General features: G+C 43.7%; 1 protein-coding gene across 3 annotated transcripts; it reads left to right on the top strand.

Moving 5' to 3' along the window:
* The first annotated feature begins 1,753 nt into the window (after window positions 1–1,753).
* LOC111859229 (CD99 antigen-like protein 2) lies at window positions 1,754–20,164 on the top strand. 3 transcript variants are annotated; one of them, XM_023841737.2, is made up of 13 exons: window positions 1,755–2,182; window positions 4,628–4,684; window positions 4,949–5,017; window positions 5,304–5,354; window positions 7,752–7,808; window positions 14,248–14,307; window positions 14,757–14,807; window positions 16,663–16,737; window positions 17,796–17,867; window positions 18,107–18,142; window positions 18,285–18,404; window positions 18,893–18,958; window positions 19,690–20,164. In XM_023841737.2, the coding sequence occupies exons 1-12, from the start codon at window positions 2,125–2,127 to the stop codon at window positions 18,943–18,945; spliced, it is 759 nt and encodes a 252-aa protein (XP_023697505.2). In that variant the 5' UTR covers window positions 1,755–2,124; the 3' UTR covers window positions 18,946–18,958; window positions 19,690–20,164. The 3 variants fall into 3 exon arrangements, with proteins under 3 accessions (XP_072562729.1, XP_023697505.2, XP_072562728.1); XM_072706627.1 differs by lacking the exon at window positions 7,752–7,808; XM_072706628.1 differs by lacking the exons at window positions 5,304–5,354; window positions 7,752–7,808 and having other exon boundaries at window positions 1,754–2,182.
* Window positions 20,165–20,538: the final 374 nt, after the last annotated feature.

The raw sequence follows: 20,538 nt of genomic DNA, 5'->3' as shown, positions 1-20,538 counted from the left end.
GGTGCACGTGGTTCTATAAGAGGCAGAAAGGTGCACATGGTTCTGTAAGAGGCTGAAAGGTGCACATGGTTCTATAAGAGGCAGAAAGGTGCACATGGTTCTGTAAGAGGCTGAAAGGTGCACGTGGTTCTGTAAGAGGCAGAAAGGTGCACATGGTTCTGTAAGAGGCTGAAAGGTGCACGTGGTTCTGTAAGAGGCAGAAAGGTGCACATGGTTCTGTAAGAGGCTGAAAGGTGCACGTGGTTCTGTAAGAGGCAGAAAGGTGCACATGGTTCTGTAAGAGGCTGAAAGGTGCACGTGGTTCTGTAAGAGGCAGAAAGGTGCACATGGTTCTGTAAGAGGCTGAAAGGTGCACATGGTTCTATAAGAGGCAGAAAGGTGCACGTGGTTCTATAAGAGGCAGAAAGGTGCACATGGTTCTGTAAGAGGCTGAAAGGTGCACATGGTTCTATAAGAGGCAGAAATATGCACATGGTTCTGTAAGAGGCTGAAAGGTGCACGTGGTTCTGTAAGAGGCAGAAAGGTGTACATGGTTCTATAAGAGGCAGAAAGGTGCGTGTGGTTCTGTAAGAGGCTGAAAGGTGCACATGGTTCTATAAGAGGCAGAAAGGTGTGCATGGTTCTGTAAAAGGCTGAAAGGTGCGCGTGGTTCTGTAAGAGGCTGAAAGGTGCACATGGTTCTATAAGAGGCAGAAAGGTGTGCATGGTTCTGTAAAAGGCTGAAAGGTGCGCGTGGTTCTGTAAGAGGCTGAAAGGTGCACATGGTTCTATAAGAGGCAGAAAGGTGTGCATGGTTCTGTAAGAGGCTGAAAGGTGCACATGGTTCTATAAGAGGCAGAAAGGTGCGCATGGTTCTGTAAAAGGCTGAAAGATTTGGACTTGAGAGCCTTGTTCTTCTGAAAGACGTTTTAAAAGTAAAACATAAAAGGTCCTCTCTCCTGTGGGCCCACTGCCTGCAGGGGGAGCCGTGGGGCTCAGGTGCAGTGTAGGTCTGGTGATAATAAAACACAGGGGCCCAGTGGACGAATCATTGCCTGCTGATTAATGATTTGTCTTGTATTTCCATTTTCATTTTGTACCCCATGTTGTAATTAGGACTGATGTGTGTGTGTGCATTTAGTATTTCTTCAAGAGGCTGAGCCCTCCATAGGGTCAAATCCTCTGACCATTGCATGCCCCTAAAACTTCACAGGAAATCAAAAACCAGGCAAATTGCCTGGATCTAATAACTGCCCACATCCACACCTGAGTCAGTCACATGCAGAAAACCTTCACTGAAAGGTTATCCTGTCTAAAAAGTGACCTTTCTAGTGTGATGGTTCGCACTCCACATGAAATTGTAACGACTTTAATTAAAGTCGTTTAATAATAAAGGAGTACGCAGAGTACATAGATCTCAATATACTTTCGGTTTCTTCCAAAAACAGAAGTGTCCCTTTGTGGTCAACTATTCAAAATGTCTTGCTCGTTTTTAAATTACTTTCCAACTTTATTTTTCTTCTTCCCTTTAGTTCCTTAGTGATTGTGATTCCCGAGTATTTATGTTCCTTTTTGACAGGTACATTTAAATAGAAATATTTCTGGGTAATTATGAATTGCCATCAGGTGAAACTTCATATTATAGCAACAGGGATCTGTTATTCCGAAAGAGTGTGAGTCACGCTGTGACTTATCGCCCCTAAAATAGCCGATTCGGCATGATCTTAAAGCTACAGTGATCGATTCACTGACTCCCTCCCCACCTCCCAAAAAAATCGTCACACTTTCACAGGGAGAATCCCTTCATGCAGTCATGAAACAGACTAACAAGAACAAGACAACTGGACCTCTGTCCTTAACTCCCAGATTATCTATCACACAGTTCGGGCAAACTTTAAGGAGTGTTACAGTGATAAATAAAGAATGACTTCTGTAGGTTAATAAGCGTGCCGCCCGGCCCGGAGACGCAGCAGTGCCGCTTTTAGGAGGTGGCAGCGAGGGGACTGCAGGGGACGCCCCCTGAGCGCTGCTGTCGGCACGGGTACTCGCGTGCTTCTCCAAAACCTCACCCATAAAGAAAATTGCTGATTTTTTTATTTGGAAATAACCGCACATACATCAACGTCACTAAGTGAAGCTGCAGTTATGGCTAAATGTCCGCCGTTACTTTTCGTGACAATATTTTCTGTGCTGGCTATAAAAGGTAAGGATTTTACTTTTTTCTGAACGCGTTTAGTTTGGCTTGTTAAAATGAATAAAGCTTCATTAATAAATGATCGGAAAATGAAATGTAATGTGTCAAACAACAAAAGCGTATAGCATAGTAATTGCTGAGTTTGCGATACAGGTTTAACCCCACGCTAGTTTGGTGTAGGTCGGGCTGGGGATTGTGTGATCGCACGCACTGGGGACACGGGAGGCCGGGCCGTAACAGCGAGAGATTAAACATTTCGTATATTTAAACACCGAAGCGGGTCCGATTTTTATTATAAACCAGTGTACAGTCGCAAAACTTTTCTTAAGTGCTTGCCGTTTTGCCGGTGTTGGTGTTAAAGTCGCTTCTGGTCCCCACGTTATTAAAGCTGATGCATTTCCCTCTTTTTCGCCACAGCAGTGCTAAATGTCTCACTAAGTCTTTGTCCCTGTACGCGGGTTCCACTCAGTTTTTCCTGAACAACTGTGTTGGAAATTTGAGTTGACCGTTATTTTAGAAAGTCCTGGAAATCCTTGCCTTTTGCCCAGCGATTATTTGGTTGGTGTATTTTGATAGCGCTTCCGGAATTGAATTAACCGCTTATTTCAGTTTATGAAATTTTTTATTTAATATTGCAGACTTAGTTGTTTTAATGTTTAAGGTAATTTAAGGTAATAAGGTAATGTCCGATGCGATCATCTGTAGACGATGTAGAATTCTGCGCAACCTTTTGTACAAAAAAAAGTCTTTTGTCACCTCAAAGGATCTGCCCAGTATACAGAAGGTAGCACAGCTGATAAATCACGCGGACTGTATTTGTGTTGCACCTTCAGCGTTATGGGTTCGAATTCCACATCCACTCTGTGTTTATGTTGAGGTTTGTTCCTCAGCCATATCTAACGGATGTGTCTCCCAACAAGCAGATAATCCAGTGAATTCCAGTGAATTAGCTTTTCTGAATTTGCCCATGAATAGCAGACCAGGATGTGATTGTATTACAGGGTCTGTTTTGGAATGAGACTCCACTGATCAGCAAGCTGTTTTATCCAGGAATGGTGTACCTTTGTTAATCAGCCAGCTGTCATTACAGTTCTGTATTATAACTCAGTTGACATGCGGCTGTTTCTTCTTGCCAGAGAAGCGCTGTTCCACACCATCAATAAATCACCAGTTTCACAGAGCAATTCTCCCTGAAAACCAGTTTAGTCACTTTACCAGTAGCATCATTTGATTTTCACCGAATACTTTTTTCCACGTATACACCAAGTTTTTTCCCTAAAATTTAACTAACATTTTAAGAAGCACTAGACTGATTTCAAATGCTGGCAAAACTGTCTGAATTTTATACCAATCACTACAGTTATTTTAATTCTGTTCAATACCAGCAATTTTATCTTTATGTATGTTTTGCTGTACCCTTTTGGGGCTTGGTGTCATGGGATGCACACAAATGGTAATAAAGAACAAAAACCATCTCCTTTGAAAATATACCACCCCTTCACCACCTCTGTCAATAGTTCTGTGTGATTGATGTCATTGATGCTTCCGTAAATGAAACCCACACACGCACAGAAGATGTGCACACTGAGCACATCGAGCCTGTAGAAGTGGGGGTGCGCAATTATAAACGTAATAGTAAGACATGTAAACATAATAGACATGGCATTAAGATAGAGACAGCTAACCACCTGATTGGTGGGGACAGTTGTGCAGATTGATTCAAAGGTTTGGCATTGAAACAGAATGTGCAATAAATAAATAGATTTATATGTAGTGCTGTGACTTTAGAGCAGAAGTCAGACTTAGGGTGGGGGGGTCTGCTTTTCAGCAGTCAAACAGTCTGAGGGAAAAGCGGCTTTTAAGCCTCGCTGTCCTCGGTTCCAGCAGGCGACTTGGGCGCACAGAGTTGGCATGAGGATTGGCATAGTCTCTGATGGTGCAAGCGGACACTGTAATGGTCCAGCAGAGACATCAGAGCCATCCTGGGAAGTATCTTCTGTTTTACTGATCTGCAGGAGGGATTGGCGGTCGCAGGTGTTGCCACGTTTTGCTGCAGGATGTGTCATGTGGATGTAAGATGCGTGTAATAGACTGAAATCTCACACCCACTTCCTGTAATTCAGAAGCTGTGACACGTGTCTGCTTTCAGAGTGCTGCTCTGCCTTTATGTCATCTGGCCTGGGAGGTGTCTGGCTGACTGGGCCCTCAAGCCACAGTGGGAATGCCCCTCTCTGCGTTGCCATCATCACCCCCTGTCCACAGACAGACATAGCTAGCCAATCACAAATTAGGTGCTTAATGAAAAATACACGTTTCTGAGAAAAGGTTATTCCCATTCTGGTTGGAGGTGGGGCTTATGTTGGCCTAATGGCACCATTTTAAATGCTCAGAATACTTACATAATGGTTAAGAGTTCTGTGCATTTGACCATTTTGCCTGTTCTGTGTGTCGTAGTATTTTGCCAGGACTTAAGCCTCTTCGACGCCCTTGATGAACTCCCGGACAAAACACGTAGGTACCATTTCCTGACTCACTAACCTGGGCTGAATGTCATGCACCAGTAACGTCTCACATTATTAACAGTGGAAATATGTTCTGTAAAAAATTGCATTTGTTTTTTTTCCATTTGTTAGTGGTACAGATGAAGATTGTGATCGGGATTTTAGAAATTCTGAATTCTTGATTTTTGTAAACATCACTATTTCAGCTTTCCATTCACTAAATGTGAGGGTCAATATTATAAATAAAGACAGCATGTCTTCTGTTTTTGTATAGCTACAATGAAGCCTAATCCAGGAGCAACTGGAGGAGGTGCAGGAGGAGCAGGCGGAGGGAGCCCTGGAGGTCTGTGTGTCTTTCATTTCTGGCTTGTCTCTGTTATATTAAGCGGATTCAATTGGTTAAGCAGTTTTTTCCCATGTGGAAAGTTTATTGGCTGAGAGAAGGTGTTGGTGATGGGAAGCAAAAAGATACATGGCACAAACAGTTATTTTAACCCAGTGATGTCTTCATTTCACAATTTGCAAGAAACCTTTATTTCATGATCAGTGATCCAAAACAAATGACACTGGTTCTCCTAAGACCTTCTGCCACTAGTTATGATTTTTGATCATAATGTTACATTTTCTAGATGGCATGAAGACCGTCACTAATATGCCAGCCAGACCCAAAGGAAGGCTAAGTAAGATCCCAGTGCATGTGACTTCACTTCTCTTCATGACCTTTGATCTTGCATGTGTAGTTGGTGCTAGATTGTAATAGGCATCAAACTAATGAAAATTCACTAAGTTAACCTTCACAAATTTGACCTGTACAGCCGTAACAGCCTTGAATGATGACATCTACTGCCTGGAGAGTTAAAGCAGCTAATATGTCGGCTTAAAGGAACATTGTGCTGCAGACAAAAGAGCAGAAGGATGCCACTTCTGACAGAGGAACTTTCTGAATTGTCCTCTTGGGTTCTATATGGTATATTTATGTAGCAAACATTGTATTTTGACTATAACAGAAGTGATTTGTGTCACGTCTAGGCAAGGACGGGAACAAAGGCAAGCGTAGGGAAAAAAAAAGGCTATATTTAGACAAACAACAAGCAAAACAAAAGGAAATGGAGTACAAGGGGTCAAAGCAGGGTAGAGAGAATCAGGAGGCAGGGCAAACTGGGGAGCACAAGCAGGCAGCAACATCAATGACCTGACTGGGGAGCTCAAGACAAGGAGGCACTATATACTCCACTGACGAGGGAGCAGACAAGAGGCACCTGGGGTGATCCACACGAGGGCTCTAACGAGAGGAAGGGTTAAACAAGTAACAGATATGGCTCATTAGAGCCACACAATGGAGAGAACGAGGGGAGAGGAATGCAGAGCATGACAATATGACCAGAACAAGGCTTAAATGGCCTCTGAAAGTTAGTCTTGCTATCCACTGAGGCACCATGGCGCCTGTCCACGCTCTCCAGAGTAATGTGTAGTATGAGTAGCTGGACATGAATGGCCTGGATATTTCAACAGAGTAATTTTCCCAGGTTCTAGGTCTAAGGTACTCCAATAGCCGACCCTCGGAAGCTTGTAGGTAAGGGACTATATAAGTCAGGGGTTATCAGGTTACAGTGCTACCCACCGTATTGCCTGTCCACGCTCTCCAGAGTAATGTGTAGTATGAGTAAAGTGGCTGGATATTTCATCAGAGTAATTTTCCCAGGTGATAGGTCTAAGGTACTCCAATAGCCGACCCTCGGAAGCCTGTGAGTAAGGGGCCACATTCTTGACTACCAGGCCACCAGCTGTCCATGCTTAATGCACACAGTGTCACTGGTACCTGGGATGTTTGGTGCAGAGCTCTGCATGCTATGTCCTCCTGATCTTCATCCCTGCATCTTCTGCCCTTTCTGATCTCCCTGCTTCTCTACAGCTGCAGAAGTCTGACCTGTAACACGTTTCTGTTGCCAGAGTGCAGCTCTTTTCTTCATTATTAATCACACCTGGAAGCTGGTGTTCTACTGACTGACAGTCTCTTATGTCACCTGGGGCGGGAGATGTTTTTGAGAAAAGCTTAGGAGACGTGGGAGCTTATTTATAAACATTTTCATACATTCTTATGGAACAATGTACGTATCTACGAAAACTCAAATGCTCATATGAATAGTAAACGGTAGCTTTATAAAACCTTGCGTAAATCATGGTACGCACTGTACAGGTTTATAAATCTTATGTATCGCAGAGATGTTTGCAGGTGTGTGCACTTAAGAGACTGGCCCATTCCCACCCAGAAATTACCGTAAACTGGCAATGCAAATTAGCCACATGTATATAAATGCGCACATCCTATGTTTGCAAGGCCGTTTCAGAGATAAACGAGAGGAAGAAAAAAGGATTATCTCAGAAGGTGAATGGCAGACTTTATAGTGTCCAAAATAGAGGAACATCAAATCATTTCATCTTTTACTGCATCTGCTGGTGTCACAAGCAACAAAAAAAATGTTGAATAGTCATGTGACTTCCTCAGTTAATGAGGTTAGCTGACCAAGCTGGACAAGGACGGAAACTTACAAAAACAAATAAAAGATGGCCGGCATCCCTCTTCTCTACCTGGTTGATGGAATGGGGTTAAAAGGCAGCGTTTATATGAATAACCGCTGTCTCCTGTGAGGAGTACCAGCACACATTAGTCAAAGGAAAACTTATATATGCAAAAATTCTGGCATACATCTTGTTTAACATACATAAACGGCTTACATTGCTGTTTCTTAAAATAAAGCATCGTGCATGGATCCAGGTCAATGTGCAATGGCATTTATTAAAACCAGACTGGCATTACTGATGAGTTGTAGGTTGATGGAATGAAAACCGCTTTCTGTTTCACAAAAGCAGCTTCATTCTCTGATGGTGCTTTTATTGCAGTATGCATGCATGCAGTCAATAGCACCGACTGCATTAGGAGAGCCAGACCTTGCTGCAAAGTGCACTCTTCTGTTTGCCTGTACATCCATACTGGGGAAGCTTTATATACTTAGACTAGGAGGAGTATCTAAGAGCAGATGTGTTTCTTACCGCCCTGCCTGTTCTGTGCATCATAGCTCTGTCCGATGACTTAAACATCCTGGATGCCCTTGACGAGATGGAGGATGAGACACGTACGTGTAACCCTGGCGTCTGGGAAAGCTTGGCTTTGGTAGTGCTCCTGTAGCCCAGCATATAGAACATTGTGCTAACAATCATGGGTTCACATCCCTGGAGCATGTGATCCTGGGTTCACATCCCCGGAGGGCCCACACCTAACCCTAACCCTAACCGAAATGCATGTATGTCTGGACCATTGTTGCTGAGGTATTTAAATTAGTTTTACAATTCACATTTTTTGCAGTAATTTTCATGCTGCGAGTTGTGAATTAGCTTGCTAAAATATCTGCATATTGAAGGAAAACATTTGATAAATTTGAAATATCACTTCGTAAAATATAAAAATGTGTGTGCTAATGTCTATTTTATTGTCTATTTTTGAAGTTTCACAGGTAAGAAGTTAGGATTAGTCTTTTTATTTGGTCATATATATAATTTCCTATCAAATGTTTGTCCATGAAAGGAAAAAATGAATGAAACATAAAGAAAAATATTTTTATTACATTATACACATAATCACTTGCTGTTGGACTGACAACAATGCGCGCTTTCACACCACTGGAACCAGAACCTTTTTCCAGAACCATTCACACCACAGGAACTCGACACAATTGCAGTTCCTCAGAGGCAGTTCCAAAACCCTTTTTAATTCCCACTGTGGACCAGGTACTTTATGTTCAAACACAAACTACTGCGGAGGCACTTACAGCAATAGCTTGCTGATTGGTTGACGACAAGCAGATGGGATTATTTTTGTACCTCCATTTCACCTTTTTGCTAAAGTCTCCATATTTCTGCATCAGAATATTTGGTAACCAAAACACTGTGGCATGGACAAGCAGGGAAAAAGCACAAAATGACTTTTAAAGATGTACGCCAGTCACACTTACAAATCACACACTCGGCGCACCATGCTGGCTGCCCTGACTACTTACACGCCGCTTGGTGGGAGAACATATTATTTTCCACAGATAACAGTAATCATGACCAGGGACGGACTACGGACCGGGCCAGCGGGGCCGCTGCCCAGGGGCCCTTGGGGTGCAGGGGGCCCGTGGGGCCCCTAGCCCAAAACAATTTGCAACGCTTATCAACAATGTATTTTCGTTTGTCTATTTTAGAGGGCCTACATTCTTTGATCCTCTGCCTACAAGGGCCCCTGACCCTATAGGGCCTCTGATGGAAACATGGAGGGAGGGCGTTTGGCTGCCAAGGGCCCTTGAATTGTGGTGGTTGTGGTGGTGGTGGTGGTGGTGCTGGTGGTGGTGGTGGTGGTGGGGGGGGGGGGGGGGGACGGTGCTTTCAGGGGGCCCCCTGCCCTGCTATACGAACTTTAAAGGGAAATGGGTACATGGGAGCCTACTTTTAGAAGGCCCTCTTAGGCCCTCCTATTATGGTCCTGGCTTCTGGCTACCAGGGGGTCCTAGGGAGGATTGGGGCTTTGGGGGCTTTTAGAGGGCCCTCTGATTATGAGGGCCCTACTAGGAGGCCCTAGGGAGGAGGGTGTAGTGTACCTTTAGAGGGCCATCTGATTACAAGGGCCCCTACCATGGGGCCCCTGGCTTCTGGGGGGAGGGGGGCGTGTTAACAGCCTTACAGAAGGCCCTCTGACTAGGGAGCGGTAGCATGGTGGGATGGAGGCGGTTAACCTGCCCGCTGAGTCAGTCTCAACTACATGAGCGCACTTCTCCACAACATTCTGACAACCCACGTGTAAACCTGCTGTTTATCTAAGTTATTGGTTTATTAAATATGACACGGGTGGGTAGTATTTGTGATTTCGCTTACTTTACCATTTCATTCTGTTGGTGTCGTTGAATTTATTTGTTCCTGGCCCTGCGCATGATATGACTGCCCCCTAGCCACGAGGATGTAATTGTCTTCTTTGGAAAGCTGCAAAGCAACAATTGCAGATTATAACAGATACATGGCATTTTGGTTCACTTTTATAGACATTTCCATTTCTATTTCGAACTAGCACATTCTGGATTATTCAAACAAATAATGTTTGTTATGGTACGATCTGGTTGTGCTACGTTGCTACCTGTCTCTATAAACAGAGATGGGTAACCGGGTGCTAACATTAACGTGAGGTAATGGCATTAGGCTGTACTGATTATAATTTGAGATCCAACTTACTGTATCAACTTAAGCCACCTTCTTTTCACTTTTTCCGAGGTAAAAAGCAGCAAAAGATAGTTTTGTCAACATCATTCTGCTTTTACAACACGGTACGCTGCACTAGTTTGGACCCACAAGTGGCATGATGACGTAGCAACTAGCCATCCCAGACAATGCTGGTGTTTTTTTTTTTTTGTTTTTTTTTTTGAGGGGGGGGGGCCTCGTTAACGTTTTGCCCAGGGGCCCACACAACCCATAATCTCTCCCTGATCATGACACATGACATTACCGTACACACAATAACGACACAATACATGATAAACACGTGACACACGAAAGAGGCCAGGAGCTACAAAAATCCCAGGGCAAGATGGCCCATGAATTTGTAACCAGGCACTTGAATTTCGGAACTTTGGCATGAAGGCGCCCGATGTATTCGCCTAACAGCCCCCTCACCTTTAACTCTCCCTCCCACCTAATCCCTCCACCCTCCACACACCCCTAAACCTCTACAATCTCTAGGCCCCCTACACACTCTCCACCTCTCTAACAAAAAATTATTAAAAACCCAAATTTGTGTTACTTGTCTGGTTGTAATCAGGTTTGTTGTTTGGCTGTCCTTTCATGTGGCACCACTAAGTAACACCACTAAAGTTTTGGTGCAGTTTGTCTCAAAATAAAATCCCAGCCATCATCCATACAAAGGCCTACCATTAGTGGTCTGTATTTGAATGCTAGGTGTATTAGAAACAAAATTAATGACTTAGAGGCTTTAATTTCTTCAGACAATTACGACATTATAGGAATAACTGAAACATGGATGAGTGACAATGATGGTGATGAATATAATATGGATGGTTATACGTTGTTCCGTAGAGACCGGATAGGCAAGAAGGGAGGTGGTGTTGCAGTATACGTAAAAGAAAACTTGCAGGCAAGGGATCTCACTGATAAAAATAAAAATTCAGAAGCTGTATGGATAAAACTTGATGCTAAAGATTCAAATGGCCTAATTGGCGGGGTTTGTTATCGAGCACCTAATGTAGCTGTTGAGGAAAGCAGAATGTTATATGATGATATCAGGATTATGAGTAATAAAAATGATGTGGTGGTTATGGGTGATTTTAATTTACCTGGGATACAGTGGGACACAATCTCTGGCTCTTCTGTAAATGAACTTGAGATGGTGGAATTAGTACAGGATTGTTTTTTTACTCAGTTTGTTAATACTCCTACCAGGGGAGAAGCCCTTCTTGATCTTGTTTTCTGTAATAACCAGGATAGGATTGGAAAATTAGAGGTTTTAGACCCATTGTACGGTAGTGATCATAACATGGTTAAATTCAAGGTTAATTTTAGTGTCCGAAGAGCAAAGTCGAAATTAAAAGTATACAATGTTAGGAAGGCTAACTTTAATGGTATGAGACGTAAATTAGAAACTGTAAACTGGACAGAGTTAAATAGCAAAACAGTTGAAGAGGCATGGGAATTTTTCAAAAGCACATTGTTGCAAGTGCAAGAGGACTTCATACCTGTTTCCAGCAAAACTAAATCTAGGAAACGACAACCAAGGTGGTTTACTAAGGAAATTAAGAATAAAGTCAGGAGGAAAAGGGCTCTGTTCCACAATTGGAAAATAACTAATGATTTCAAAATTAAGCAGGAGTATCTATGTCTACAGGCAGAGTTAAAAAATGACATTAGGCTATCCAAGAGGGATGTAGAAAGAAAAATTGCATTGGAGGCTAAGCATGACAGTAAAGGTTTCTTCCAATATTTTAACTCCAAGAGAGCACTAAAAGCTGAAATCACTCATTTGCAGGATAGTAAGGGACTTATAATTGATAATGAAATTGATATAGTAAATTAATTTAATGATTATTTTTCAAGGGTGTTCACAATGGAGAACACAAGTAACTTATCACCAATTAATACGAATACAGCATCGTCTATGACCAATATATGTATAACTGAGGTTGATGTGATACTAAGCCTAGCTAAACTCAAAATAAATAAATCACAGGGGCCTGATGGCATCTTACCTATAGTTTTAAAAGAGATGAGGGATATTATTAGCCAACCTTTAACTTTAATATTCCAGAAATCGTTATCTGTGGGTGTGGTACCATCAGATTGGAAGCATGCTAATATAACACCCATATTCAAAAAAGGGGATAGAAGTAATCCGGCAAACTATAGGCCAATCAGTTTAACTAGCATTACTGGAAAAATAATGGAAGCTATAATTCAAGTGAAAATGGTAGATTACCTAGATGCAAATAACATTATGAAGGATAGCCAACATGGATTTAGGAGAGGTAGATCCTGCTTAACGAATCTACTTGAGTTCTTTGCGGAAGCTACAAGTGAAATTGATCACAAAAAGGCCTATGATGTGATTTACTTAGATTTCCAGAAGGCCTTTGATGTTGTCCCCCACAAACGGCTCTTGCTAAAACTTAAAGCTGCAGGGATTTTAGGAACTGTGGCAGTTTGGATCAAAAACTGGCTACCTGACAGGAAGCAGCGAGTAGTTATTAGAGGCACAATGTCACAGTGGGCCTCCGTTCATAGTGGGGTACCGCAGGGTTCAATTTTAGGACCACTATTGTTCCTAATTTACATTAATGATATTGACACAAATACATACAGTAAATTGGTTACATTTGCAGACGACACCAAGGTGGGCGGTGTAGCAGATACTGATCTAGCAGCAGAGAGGCTTCAAAGGGATCTGGATTTAATTAGCGAATGGGCTGATACTTGGCAGATGAAATTTAACACAGATAAATGTAAGGTAATCCATGCAGGGAGCAGAAATATAAAGTACAGATATTTTATGGGTTCCACTGAAATAAAGGTAGCTGATTACGAGAAAGATCTAGGTATGTATGTTGATGCTTCCATGTCCCACTCTCGCCAGTGTGGGGAAGCAATAAAAAAGACCAATAGAATGTTGGGTTATATCTCTAGGTGTGTGGAGTTTAAGTCAAGGGAGGTGATGTTACACTTATATAATTCCTTGGTAAGACCCCACCTAGAATACTGTGTGCAGGTTTGGTCACCATACCTCAAGAAGGACATTGCTGCTTTAGAAAAGGTGCAACAAAGAACTACGAGAATGATTCCTGGTCTTAGAGGAATGTCTTATGAGGAGAGGTTAGTGGAACTGAATCTGTTTAGCCTTGAGCAAAGGAGACTAAGGGGGGATATGATTCAGGTCTATAAGATTCTAACGGGTCTGGATGCTGTTCAGCCAAATTACTATTTCAATATTAGTCTAAATACTAGAACTCGTGGCCATAAGTGGAAATTAGCGGGAGAACATTTTAAAACAAATTTGAGGAAGCACTTCTTTACACAGCGTGTAGTCAGAGTATGGAATAGTCTTCCTGATAACGTAGTGCAAGCTGAATCCTTGGGTTCCTTTAAATCAGAGCTAGATAAAATTTTAACAACTCTGAGCTATTAGTTAAGTTCTCCCCAAGCGAGCTCGATGGGCCGAATGTTCTTATGTTCTAATGTGTCTGCAAAACTTGAAAAAGATCCATCAAATACTTTTTGAGTTACTGTGTTTATAAGCTGAAGTATCTTCTGCAGCTACCCTTTCTTTCCTTGGCTGCTAGCTAGCATTGCTGCTAAAATTTTGGGGCAGTTTGTCTCAAAACACAATCAAGTGTAGATATTCATCCATGATGTTTTTGTGAAACAGTAATAAGGTCTATCAGATACGTTTTGCCTTATCACATTCACAAGGTCAAATGTCATTTGCAGTCACTATTCCCTTCGCTACTACTAAGTGGATTTGGCTCAGTTTTGGAGTGTTGTTTCTCAGAATGTCAGAGATTCCAGTTCTTCACCTGCACAAGTAAAGTTTGCAAAAGTTCTGTCAAATGCTTTTGGGTTATTACACTAACAGCTTCAAGAGTCTGAGGCAATCCTACTCTTTGCTATCACAGTGTGGCATTGCTTTAATATTTGGTGTGATCTGTATCCAAATTTGATCAGTTCAAGATCTTCACGATCACAATGTGTCTACAAAGTTTGAAAATGATCATTCATTGTCATACTAATGAATGTCTGTGGTGGAAACTGACTGGTCCCAAAAGCATTCCCAACGAGGGAATGCAATAACCTCACACATAATTAATAGAGAAGTCCAGCTCTGTAGAAATTTGCATGTGTTTCTTTCATTGGTCTGGTGGTACATTTAAAGATGCATCTGGAAATTTTCCATTCTTTTTTTCCACCATCACTGTTTCAGCTTTCCATTCACAGAAGATGAGGGTTAATATTATAAATAAAGACATCATGTCTTCTGTTTTTATATAGCAACAATGAAGCCTAATCCAGGACCGACTAGAGGAGGAGCAGGAGGAGGGAGATCTGAAGGTTTGTGTCTGGTTCATTTCAGGCACCTCTCTCTTTCCTGGAGTCTCAATTGTCAGTATAAGCCATTATAATGCATTATGAAGGTATTTGTAGTGCATTATAGATGAGAGCTTCATAGGGCATTCATAATGCATAATAGACGTGGCTATAATGTGTTATGCCTTTTTATAAATAGTTACAGCCGTGTTTATAATACATCAAGAATGCATCATAACCCATTATGAAGGCTTGTATAATGCATGTTACATGAGTGCTTTAAGTGTTACCGAGACTGTTATTTTATAGTCACGCTTTACCAGCAAAATAACTATTGCAGGTTCTTCTATGACCTCCTGGCAGAAAATGACATTGAGGGAATATTTTGATGTTTGTGAGCCATTTAAATTGCACGTGCTAAAGTGGATGTTGTCATAACTTACGAGTTTTGATATCAATGTTGGACATTGCAGATGGCATGAAGACCATCACCAAAGCACCAGTCAGACCCAAACCTAAGCCAGGTAATAACTCAGAGCATGAAGAATGCGTGGGCTTCACTTCTTACCTGCCATTAGTGTTGTCTTACCATGACTTTTGACCTTTGACCTTTGTCATTGCATGTGTAGTTGGTGCTTGATCATAAAGGGCCTTAAACTACCAGAAAACCAATATGGTGGCCTTCATGAATTTGAGCCATATAGCCATGACAGCCTTGACTAACCAGATCTACTGTGTGGAGATTCAAAGGACATTGTGTTCTTAAAGGAGCATTGTGCTGCAGACAAAACAGCATGAGCATAGGGCACCCTGGACAGGATGCCAGTCCATTGCACAGCCTAAGCATAGGGCACCCTGGACAGGATGCCAGTCCATTGCACAGCCTAAGCATAGGGCACCCTGGACAGGATGCCAGTCCATTGCACAGCCTAAGCATAGGGCACCCTGGACAGGATGCCAGTCCATTGCACAGCCTAAGCATAGGGCACCCTGGACAGGATGCCAGTCCATTGCACAGCCTAAGCATAGGGCACCCTGGACAGGATGCCAGTCCATTGCACAGCCTAAGCATAGGGCACCCTGGACAGGATGCCAGTCCATTGCACAGCCTAAGCATATGGCACCCTGGACAGGATGCCAGTCCATTGCACAGCCTAAGCATAGGGCACCCTGGACAGGATGCCAGTCCATTGCACAGCCTAAGCATAGGGCACCCTGGACAGGATGCCAGTCCATTGCACAGCCTAAGCATAGGGCACCCTGGACAGGATGCCAGTCCATTGCACAGCCTAAGCATAGGGCACCCTGGACAGGATGCCAGTCCATTGCACAGCCTAAGCATAGGGCACCCTGGACAGGATGCCAGTCCATTGCACAGCCTAAGCATAGGGCACCCTGGACAGGATGCCAGTCCATTGCACAGCCTAAGCATAGGGCACCCTGGACAGGATGCCAGTCCATTGCACAGCCTAAGCATATGGCACCCTGGACAGGATGCCAGTCCATTGCACAGCCTAAGCATAGGGCACCCTGGACAGGATGCCAGTCCATTGCACAGCCTACACTCACACAGCCAGGCACTCGAGGGATTTTCGACACCCCAATTTTACCCAACTACACATAGATGGACTGTGGGCAGAAACCAGAGGACCTGAAGCATGGGTGCCAAACTGAGCCACTGAAATTCTGTTTTTCTGATCACTGATAAATAAAAACTAAAGGCAGAGAATTAAATCAAATGCACCTACTGTGCTGCTGCACTCTTATTCATGTACTTTTATACACTGGATCCTTGTTTTAAAAGAGATAATGGCTGAGTTTAGTCCCAGGAAACATACAGATTACAACTAGAATGTTTTGCTGAATTACATACAAACTTGCTGCTGTTGACCTTGTGAGTGGAGATGGGGGGAGGGAAGAGGAAGGATGTAGTGCAAGTTTGTACAGGATGATTCTTGTTTCCCGGGTAGGGCTGTAACGGGACATCATCTGAGTATTTGTGTGACCAGAGCAAGGCAGAAATGGCCGCTGCAAGTTAGTCTTGCTATCCACTGAGACACCATGGCGCCTGTCCACGCTCTCCAGAGTAATGTGTGGTATGAGTAAAGTGGTTGGATGTTTCATCAGAGTAATTTTCCCAGGTGATAGGTCTAAGGTACTCCAATAGCCGAACCTCAGAAACCTGTACATAAGCGGCCACATTCTCAACTATCTGGCCAGCAGGTGTCCATGCTTAATGCATCCAGTGTCACTAGTAGCTGGGATGTTTGATGCAGAGCTCTGCATGGCATGTCCTCCTGATCTTCATCCCTGCGTCTTCCTCAGTCATGTTCACTTGCCATGTCATCTGTCCTTTCTGATCTCCCTGCTTCTCTACAGCTGCGGATGACTTTGACCTGTCTGATGCTTTGGACCCAAAAAATGACATTGTGGAGAAAGGCAAGAGTGAGAGAGGTCAGTGTCCTGGGGACTGGGTGTAGGCTGCCTACCAGTGAGGAGTCTCATAATCACTGGGGCTTTGCTGTGCTGCCTGTATGCTTGATTTGGTTTCTCCATCACCTGCTGGTGACTAACTCACCGGCCACTTTGTTATTGTTAGGAACGCCTGTGCACTTTGTTCATGAAAATATCTAATCAGCCAATCGTAGCAGAAACTGTGGAGACACGGGTCAAGAGCTTCATTTAGTCATCAGAATGGGGGGAAAATATGGTCATGGTGACTTTGACAGTGGCATGCTTGTTGATGCCTCAAGGGGGCGGAGTATTTCAGAAATTTCTGCTCTGGGATTTTCACGCACTGCCATCTCTGAGAGTTTACACAGAAAGGTGTGGAAAAACATCCAGTGAGCAGCAGGTTTGTGGGCAGAAATGACAGAAATGTCTAGTGAATGCTTCCGGCATTTTGTTCAGTCCATGCCATAAATAATTCCAGCTCATCTGAGAGCAAGGGGGTCTGCCCAGTATCAGAGTGGAACTTCTGCTGAAGTGGAAGCTTTGTTATTTCCTCCAGTGGAATATTGGGACAGTTCTTAAAAAGGTGTCCCTCATGCACCACTGCTGAAGGCACACAGGCTCTGTGGCCCAGCTGCAAACAGGACCCACTTTCTGTCTCTTTGCTGAGTGAGAGCTGAAACCTGAGCAGGAGTTAATGGTAGCATCACCTCCCTGGGAGACGACACATTTCTCTTTCCATCTGCCCTATTCTGTCACTCTTAAGAGACATGCTGCCTGGCCGAATCCAGCACTTTCCTGCTGGTTTCACGGTTTTTAAACATTTCATATTTTTACACGTATCTTACTTGGATCTTACTGGGCTTAGTCTTGCTGGGGCTTTTGTGAGGTAATGCTGATCTGCTGAAGTGTTCACTGAAGCACATTTTCTGCGGGATTCCCGTGACCTGTTACTCGTGCTGGGAGCCCATGTCTGTGCTTTACCGGGGCACAGAAAGCACACGGTTACCTTTGTTCTCACTGCGCTTTGCTCTCCACCTTAATCCCCCCTCCCCCAACAGGTGGCCAGTTCACAGACGATGACCTGAGCAGCATCACAAATGGTGGAGGCTACGCTCCTGACAAAGGCAGAGGTCACTATGGCTCCTCCTTCCACAGCTAGATTTTTCACGTGTGTGGTTCAGTTTAAATGCCAAGACGGCTAGGATTCACCCTAGTGCTGGCTACACCTTTAATGGCATCACAGAGGCCTTCAGATGTTAGTCTTCTCACCAGCTTGTCTTGCATATCACTGAGGCGACTATAATGGACAATGGTAGGCTAGCTGGTCAAACTGCTGAATTGTTAAATGTCACTATCCTTCCTTTCCCAGGGGAAGGGAGATCCTCTACCGTAGACTCAGCCGACGGTAAGTGAATTGGCAACCTGCTAACACGTGTGTTTACATAGAACTGTACAGCGTTTCTGAGTTACTGTCAAGCTCAAGATCAGTCCAGTCAAGTGTGTGTATCGTACGGAGGTCACAGCGGTTTTCTTGACCCCTTACACAGACACCACCATGGAGAGTGGCACCATCGCGGGCATTGTTAGCGCTTTGGCTATGACTCTGCTAGGTGCGGCTGGCAGCTACATCTCCTACCAGAAGAAGAGGTTGTGCTTCAGCGTGCAGGGTGAGAGTCCTTCAGACAAGGACAGAGATCAAGGCTGGAGATGCTGTAGTGTGATTGGGGCTGTAGTATGTGTGTGTAAAATTTAGAATTTGGTGATCAGTGGTCATTGTCAACACACCACAGCACACAGTGCGCAACAACGAAATGTGTCCTCTGCATTTAACCCATATGTGACATAGCAGGGGGCAGCTAATTCAGTGCCCGGGGAGCAGTGCTTGGGGGCGGAACCTTGCTCAGGGTACCTCAGTGGTGTCTTGCTGGTCAGGGATTCGAACCTGCAATCTTTCAATTACAAGTGCGCTTCCTTAACCATCAAGCCACCACTGCCCATGTAAACTGAACCGGAAAATTTAGGTGGTTTTTTAGTTTGAAATTTTAGTAACAAGGAGCTGGTGTGACTTCTGAGGGTTTCTGGGGGCTGAACTGGCATCTCCCTGCTATTTCCTGCACCTCCTCATGGAGCCCCCACCCCATCCTGTGTGTGACAGAGAGCCTGAACGCTGCGTACGTGAAGGGAGAGAATCCTGAGGATGTGGTCTGACAGGAGCAGCTTGGTAAGCGCCTTATGGCGGGGGGGCTGGGCTGGGCACACTCATTTTAAAAATATAGTTAGTCCTGTTACAACGCAGCCCTTGCCTTCCTGAAAAACCTTGCGTTCACTAAAATTGCATACTAGCTATTCTATTTTAGACTGTTATAACAAGTAAATTTCCTCGACGTGGGATCAATAGTCCTATCTTGTGTTGTCTTAAAATACACATATACATTTCTGACTGCACTAGATGGTACTTGTGGTTTGTTGGGGCATGCTTTGAGTCCTTTTTTGAACAGAGAGCACCATCTAGTGGGCACAGAAAAAACAGCAAATGGTTCATGAAGCGTCATTTTACCCATCATTAGTCAGAGGAGTGAGCCACAGCCACCATGCAGCTAGGCATGCACTCAGCACAAAGAGGACGGATTATGTTATGTGGACAGCCGTTTTTGCGTGGAAGTAGCATTTCTCGCTAATACTATATCGTGTTGTAGTTTGCATAACGCTTTTCTCTCCAACTGAAAATCTTGCAAATACAAATCCGATTCCATGTTGCATTGGATTTGGGCACTAATATATCAAACACATTAGAACAGATTTGTGGTAATGCGTATTGTAGCAGGACTGTACTGAAATGCATGAATACAACTTTTGTGAACTACTTGACTTTGTTTGCAGTGATAATCATGTGGGGTGTTCATGACTGTTGGATGTCTGTACGGGTTCTAGCTTTGTTGTCGCCCCCTTCAGTTCAGCAGTTGCTACTACAGTCACCTAACTGGTAGTCGGCCAGACACACAGCCCTGGATGAAGACGGTGGATAGAAGTCCCAGCTGCACAGCCCCATTTAGGGGCTGCATGCTGTGTATCGTCAATCTTTGTTGTTGTGTTTTTTAATACTGTTTGCTGTAGCACATGAGACAGACTTTGGATGCTTTTGTAACAACTGGTAGAAGACTGGATATACTTTTCAAAAATGAACTTTTGGGGGGTTACCTTTGAATGTATGTTTTAGATGAAGGATAATTTTTCCTCTATTTTGGAAGCCACATCTGAATTTGAATTCCTGTGACAGTGTGACAGAGAGCCTCTGGTGTAATGCCTGACGTGTTCGCTTCTTCTTTCCCCACAATGAATTTGTAGAATGAGGAAAAGTTTTGTTTTTTTTCCTAAAATTATTTGAACTGCTGTTTGGAAAAATAAAGTTTCTGCCCTCTTTCCTGAACCTGATTTTTTAAAATAGAAAATGCCCCTGTGGTGTTTCCACACGGTCAGGCTGTCCCTGCCCGTGTCTCCAGCCCGTTTCCCCACATCCCACACACCGAGACTGCAAGTTTCCAGGTGTCTGAATCACTGAAAGGCTATAAAAACTGCAAAGGCTAAACTCCTCTCATTAGCATGAGACTGGTCACATGCTCTAAGGCAGGGTTATTCAACTCACGGTCCTCGAGGTCCGAGCACTGCTGGTTTTCCAGCCTTCCTTTACCTGTCAGTCAGGTGTGAAGCCTCTGACCAATCAGAATCAGTAATTATTAAACAACTACCTGGGAGAACTGAAAACGCGGCCAGGATTTGGAATCGAGGTCCAGAGTAGAAGAA

The sequence above is a fragment of the Paramormyrops kingsleyae genome, chromosome 24, assembly GCF_048594095.1.
Source record: "Paramormyrops kingsleyae isolate MSU_618 chromosome 24, PKINGS_0.4, whole genome shotgun sequence".
Taxonomy (NCBI): Eukaryota; Metazoa; Chordata; class Actinopteri; order Osteoglossiformes; family Mormyridae; genus Paramormyrops; species Paramormyrops kingsleyae.
This window is presented reverse-complemented; position numbering and strand designations above follow the sequence as displayed.

Excerpts from the sequence above, each read along its gene's own strand:
- LOC111859229 (XM_023841737.2), top strand. The coding sequence starts at position 2,125 with ATGGCTAAATGTCCGCCGTTACTTTTCGTGACAATATTTTCTGTGCTG. Across the intron at positions 14,308-14,756 it reads AGGAGGAGGGAGATCTGAAG|ATGGCATGAAGACCATCACC; the intron begins GTTTGTGTCTGG and ends TGGACATTGCAG. Across the intron at positions 17,868-18,106 it reads CGCTCCTGACAAAGGCAGAG|GGGAAGGGAGATCCTCTACC; the intron begins GTCACTATGGCT and ends TTCCTTTCCCAG.